Consider the following 6,779-nt stretch of genomic DNA (forward strand, 5'->3'; position numbering starts at 1 on the left):
CATATATAATTAATTTCCGCAGTTTTGTGTGGATAGTCTCTTATTGTGGAAGCAAATTTTTCTTACTTTAACTATTCAGAACCTTAAGCTGTGGTTTGTGATAGATCCAAGTTGCAATGAAATTTAACCCAACTGTTTGTTTCTTTGCAGTCTTAACAGAGGTGGTGTGTTTACTGATCAGGAAAGGCTGTAATCTGTCTTTTGTTTAAGCACCCAGAACGTAACTGGAACACCGCAACTATTCAGAACAAGAAACCTTGCAACTGCTTCTGCTGATTGCACTATTCACGCAGAACACTCAGTTTCAAGGTTGCCAGTAGATAGTTTACATGGATCAGAAGAAAGTTCTAATCTTTCTTTTAACTTACTTGCTTTTTTTGTTTTTCCATAATTAAATTATGCCAGGGATTCATTTGCGTTGCTATAACAAAATAATAAAAAGGACTTGCAGAAGTAAAATTTAAATTTAAATTTAAAATTTGTAACAGATTAAAATTAAAGTGTTTGGATATACAAGCATGCTGCTTGTTGCAAATATAATGCATAAATAGTAGGCACTAAATGTTCATTCTGCAGATATAAGTGCATATATGTTTAACTGCTGCAGACTACCATGAGGCTTATTTTTCTTTTGCATAAGAACTCTTCTGCATTCAGGATAGTTTCTGGCAGGATTTTTCTTGATGATGGAAAATAAATCAATTGGCTCCTTTTTGTTGTTGTACAGAACATAATTTTACACTTGCTTGCAGCTCTAAATTTTGTGTAGTGTAATAAATATCTACTGTATCTGAACAGGTTACTGTCAAGCAAGTAGTATCTTACACTATGCTCATGGAGACAATCAGCAATCACACTTATTGCAAGCAGGTAATTTAAACAATAATGAAAAGAAAAAAAACCCAAATCTTTTCTTGGATCTATAAGGGTGCAATAGACTCTTAATGTAAACACTGATTTTAAATTATCAGGAAGAACCGCCCTTGGTACTGGCATTAGTGCAGGGAAACGCCCAAATCCAGAAGAAGAAACTCAGAGCGTTGGACCAAAAGTCCAGCGACAGAGCACAAATTAAACTGGTAAGATCTGAGGCACCTTCAAGTTATCGAAGTTCTGTACAAATTTTGTGTCTGTGATAACATTCATGTCACTGCAATGCAAAGGGTCCTCAGCTATTGCTGTGGATATTTCTTTTCTGCGGACTGTACAAACAGACAGTATGAAATTCCGACTCAAAGAGTTTTTGAAGTATGAGATAGGAAGTAGTTGCAAAAATAGAGCCAGACTGAAGATTATCAGACACAGATTCAGGTGATAATGAAAAGAAGATGGATAAACTGTGGTTTTAATACATTAGCAGAGCTGCTTAAGTAGCTTCAGTTACTCTCTGTTACCACATCTCACCTTAAGCTGTGCCAGTAGCATTGTTTATATGAATGTATGGTGACCTGAATCAGGAGACTAAGACAACTTAAAAGAGCTCAGGGCCTGGATTAGTTTAGATATATAAGTGGACTAAGCAGTACATGTTTTAGAGAGATACTGCCAAAAACCTGCAAAATGCTGATGTGGTTCTTGAGTGTGAAGATGAAGGGACAAATAAGATGTTGAAGACGTGAGCCTTTGTCATTGGTCTGTAATTGAAGCAGGTTACTCAGAGTGCCCAAGTTTGTCAAGCTGTGGTGAAAAAGACTTGAATTTGGAGAAGGTATTGTAGATGGATACACACAAAGAGGTGTGAAAATTTGGAGAGAGAAGCAGAAAACTGGAGAAGGAGTTTTGTATGTGTAAAATCATCAACATAGAGAAGATAAGTCAATTGTGGTTTTTAGATAAAGTTGGGAACAGGATAGAGGAAAGAGAAGGCCAAAATTGTTATACCTCTTCCCCCAGTAAGCTTGATTTGAAAGGAACAAGGAAGATGACCTGAAAAGAATTAAAACTAAATTAAATCAAAGAGTAAGTACTAAGAAGGGAAACCAAGTAATGGAGGAACTAAGAGGGGGGACAGGACAGGATTTCAAGACCGGGAGTGTGGCTGCAAAGGTTAAAAGTGATTGAGATGTTTAAAAAAATCTAAGTGGAGCATTGGTCAATTATGAAATTTGAAGAATAAGTAAGAATAGCACAAGCGAGATAAAAGCACATGGAGAGACATTGTTGGAACTGGAAAACAGGGATTCCATACAACAAATGTAGGAGATACATTCATCATCTCTAGAGATAAAAAGAGAAATTCAGTCTACTTCATTTGGTTTTGATGGCAAGATCTAATTTTGCTTGTTATACAGTGGCAGCACTTTGTCGAAGTTACTGCAGTGCATTTGGAACAATTGTGTCATACCGATTTGATTCAGTGCAGAACTATAGCATTGTTTCCATAATGCTGTCAATTGAGGAAGGGAGCTGAGACCTTAGTGAGTGATCCGTCTGCTATTTGCTCACATACTGGAAGCCCTATAAACTGCTTCTGTGTTCTCAAACTGATTTTTGTTACTTGGATGGGCCTGAGTGGAACATAATTCCAACAGAGTCTGTGTTTCAGTAGCTGTCTAATCCTTAGTATGTGTAGATTCATTTAGCATCCATGTTTTGTATTGCAGAATTCCTTAGGTGCTCGTGTCTGTGTAGAAGAAGTACCTGCAGAGCGAACGTCTGGTTCCTGTCTAAGTTCTTTTTCAATTGAGAGACAGGTTGGAGGGGTTTTTAGTTTGGCAGAGAAGATTATTTGGTTAGGGATGTTCAAAGCATGCTGCAAAAGCATTATAGTCAATACAAGCATCAGCCAAGATCACACTCAAAAACACTGCTGGCAAAAGGTTGTGCACTTCTGAATAGCACTCAAGTACAGAGTACAGAGGCTTTTGTTGGGTTTCTCTTATTTTGTTTCTTCTCATGTTAGCCTCTAAGGTGAGAAATAAGAATTCTGAGTATTTGGGCCAATACAGATTGGGACAGGGCTTCCTGCATTGAGAAGGGGGGAAACAATATTAGTCCCTTGAATTCTGTCTTCAAAGACTCACATCAAACTGCTTAAGATTTTTTTTTCTTTTTTTCTTGCAGCTTGATTGGAAGAGAAGTTTGCCACTCAAAGAACACATGGGACAAAATTCCTGCTACTCTATATTGGAGCTAAAGTGTTGTGAGAGTTCATGTTCTAAAAGTACATACTTTTTCATAAATTATTTTCAATTGTTCTCAGTTGTTGTAAACAAGTCCAATTTTTGGAATGCATTATTTCTAACTGGCATTTCTATGGTTTTTACCTTTTTAATGACTCTTTCACAAAGGGCAAATTGAGTTTTGTATATAAAGTATTTGGTGAAGAATTTGCTAACTTATTGTAAATATAAATATTCATGATTAGTGATAGACCCATCAATATATTTTTGATAATCTTTCATGTATATGGTAGTAGGAAAAGCTATAGTGCTGTTCTGAAAAACAGATGAAAATAGAAAGTTTGGAAGTTTTTAAATCATTATTATTTTTAGATTCCATACTTGAGCTCTGTATGATCAATTTCATGTTTTCATAATGTAAGTGCTTAGGACTGTTTAATCAAATACAGTAGAGTTGTAACCGTAATTAATCACATTTGTATATAAAATACATGCCAATTTTAGTCTATTTGTAAAATTTTCATGTATATGTCCAGTCCTTGTATTTCTCAGTTGCCTTGTTCAGTAATGAAATACCTTGTTAATAAAAGAAAATTGTATATATAGATACATATGTTTGTCTTTTGTGTCGTCTATTGCTCCTACTTCTATTTCCAAACAGGACCGTTTCAGGAAAGAAGAGAAATACTCTTTTTAGACTTAATCTGGAAGTCTCAAACAATTAACTATATTGCCTTTTCCTTTGAAGTTTCATGATACTGAAGCAAAACAATATTCAAATTATCCAGGCCTTTTTCTGAAAATTGGATGTATATATTCTGACCATTAAATTTTTTTTACTGATGTATTTAATAAGTGTTTTCTTCACAAGCTAGGTGTTTGCATTGGTTTTTTTTTCCCTGCTGTAATTGCAATTTGCTTGATAACTGCAAAGTCCTGCAATGTATTAATTTGCTGCTTTTTGAGGATGTTGATTTCAGACTTGCTGAAATGCTCAGTCAATACTGTCTCAAATTTTTAGAGAAGTTGTATCTAAGTGTTTTCTCAGAGCATTAAGATCTCTGAAGAAGCAATGTGAATTTGCATATGACTAGGTCAGTTTCCTACTTGAATGGGAGCCCAAATCAAAATCCTAGAATATCCTGAGTTGGAAGGAACCCAGAAGGATCGTGAATCTGACTTCTGGCCTTGCACAGCTCTATCCCCAAGAATCTCAGGCACCATGTACCTGAGAGTGTTGTCCAAATGCTTCTTGAACTCTGTCAGGTGTGGTGCTGTGACCACTCCTCTGAAGAGACTGTTCCAGTGCCCAGCCGTGTTGTGGTGTGTTCAGGTTTCAATGGTTTGTTCCAATTCCCCTTTCTTCATGTTCTGTTAGTAGTTCTGCCCAAGTTCGCCTTCCCGCATTTTCCAATGGTCAGTACCTGTCAGACATTTGGTTACTGTGACAATTAATTGGTTCCCCTTGGTTCTCCCTGCACCCCTCCCCCGTTTCCATGACACTTAATTGGTTTTCTCCCCCCAGTGCTCTGCCAATCACTTTCTAACCCCGCATTTCTCTCTGGAACCTTCTCCTTAGAGCTGGAAGTGATTGGTTCAGAGGCTGGGTTCCTTCCCTCACTTAGTTTCTGTTGGTTTTCCCTTTATGTCATTCATATGTACCTGTAATTTGATTTGTCCGAGGACGGGTGCTTCCCCTAAGCTCTGTACCCCTTTAAACCCCCCTGCACCCGCCCCTCGGTGCCCTTTTTCTGTTGCACCCCCTTGAATTACGATAAACCAAGACTTCGCTACAGATTAAGGGACGCTTCTTATTCTTGTTGGCTGCAGCAGACTCCAAGCCTGTCCAAAGGAGACGGCTCTCCACTACAACGTGGGGGCTCTCCTTAGGCACTGCCCCTTGAGCTGAGTGCTGCCGTGGGTGAGGCACTGCTAGCAGTGCTGCTTGTTAGCCCGGACGCTTGTCAGCAAGGCGAGCGCTGCTGCACAGCCGTCTTCTGGAGAAGACCCTTTTCCTAATGTCCACCCTAAACCTCTCCTGACACAACTTAAGGCCAGTACCCCAGGTTCTGTCACTGGTCACCACAGAGATCAGTGTCTGCCCCTCCTCTTTACTCTCATGAGGAAGTTGCAGACTGCAATGAGGTTTCCTCTCAGTCTCCTCGAGGCTGAACAGATCAAGTAACCTCAGCCGCTCCTCATATAGCTTCCCCTCCAGACCCATCATCGTCCTTGCTGCTACCCTTTGGGGTCTCTGAGAGCTTCTGATCCTTCTTATATTGGCACCCGAACCTGCCCCCAGCACTGGAGGTGAGGCTGCCCCAGTGCAGAGCAGAGCAGGACAATCCCTCCCTTGCCTGGCTGGCCGTGCTGTGCCCGATGCCCCCCAGGACAGGGTTGGCCCTCCTGGCTGCCAGGGCACTGCTGGCTCGTGTGCAACTTGCCATGAACCAGAGCCCTCAGGGCCCCTTCCATGGCATTGCTCTCCAACATCATATTTCCCAGTCTGTCTGTACATCCAAGATTGTCCCATCCCAGGTGCAGAATCCAGCACTTGCCTTTGTTAAACTTCATGTGGTTGGTATTAATTATTAATTAATTCTAAAGTGAGAGGAGTTAATTATCTTGTTCTTAGTATTACATTGGTGACTTCTAGACAGTGGATGCTTCTGTGTGTTGGTTTAAAATTTAGATTAGATTTTTGCAACAATGTATTCAGCAGGGCTCTTGTGGCAGAATAAATTACCATGGTACTAGATTTTAGATTATAGTTGTTAATGTAAATATCTCTGCATACTGATTTGTATGCAATAGCAAAATCAAAAGCATTACTAAGAAAATAGAGGTATGTCTGCTGTCTTGAGGCAGAGAATGTTTGAAATTGACGAAAAAACTCAGTGATGAGAATAGAGAAGCAGATGCTATTTTCCACAGATCAGTCCAAATAAAATGGAGGGGTTCCCTAGAGACATACATAATAAGAAAAATAAGCAATTCTTTTTTTAAGTATTCTGAACATAGAAAAAAAAATAGGCCTAGACTGCCTTAAGACATATTTTACTCTGTCAAGATAATGCTGAATTTTTCTGCTAACCTTATATTAAAATACCATACCATCTAAATTAAATATTCCACCTAGTTTTTCTGAATGATTAAGCTATGAAGCTCCCACAGAGAAACTTCATCTGCTGAAATACTACCTTCTCCCAACCAGTCTGGAAGTTCAATAGGTGAAAGAAGAAATTTCCCAAGGAGTTTATTTTTATGGTAAGTTAATTTCCCCCTTCTTAAGTGCTGAAAAGAGTATTCCTCTTCTTGGTGTAGGCAAATCCTTGGATTTGCAAAGGAAAATTTGTGGAGATGCTGTTTGACTTGTATGCTGGTTTGGAGGAGTTCTGGTCAGGACTGTGGTGAAAAAAACAGTCTGTGATTAGTTCAGTGTGAAAGAGGGGACAAGTTGCCTTCAGATTAGCAATAGCCTCATAAAAGCCCTTTGCCTCATATTCATCCCCTCCAATCTAAGTGCTCTGACCACAAAAATAAATAAATAAAAAGGTGAAGGCTTTGTCTGCACATACAAGGTTTTTCTCCCCACACCCCCACTACCCCCTTGTGATTTTTCGAGGGGTTGGACATGTGCTATAAATCCAGTATGGA

General features: G+C 39.2%; 1 protein-coding gene across 1 annotated transcript in view; it reads left to right on the forward strand.

The window, feature by feature from the left end:
- The window catches only part of CRY1 (cryptochrome circadian regulator 1), a 33,220-nt gene extending 29,485 nt beyond the window's left edge, over positions 1-3,735 (forward strand). Inside the window, exons 12-14 of the mRNA XM_014307378.2 lie at positions 799-870; positions 972-1,079; positions 3,064-3,735. Coding sequence (XP_014162853.2) covers positions 799-870; positions 972-1,075 — 176 coding nt within the window. The 3' untranslated portion in view covers positions 1,076-1,079; positions 3,064-3,735. The remainder of the gene's footprint in view (positions 1-798; positions 871-971; positions 1,080-3,063) is intronic.
- The last annotated feature ends 3,044 nt before the right edge of the window (positions 3,736-6,779 follow it).

This window comes from Geospiza fortis, unplaced genomic scaffold (genome assembly GCF_000277835.1).
Source record: "Geospiza fortis unplaced genomic scaffold, GeoFor_1.0 scaffold173, whole genome shotgun sequence".
Classification (NCBI taxonomy): Eukaryota; Metazoa; Chordata; class Aves; order Passeriformes; family Thraupidae; genus Geospiza; species Geospiza fortis.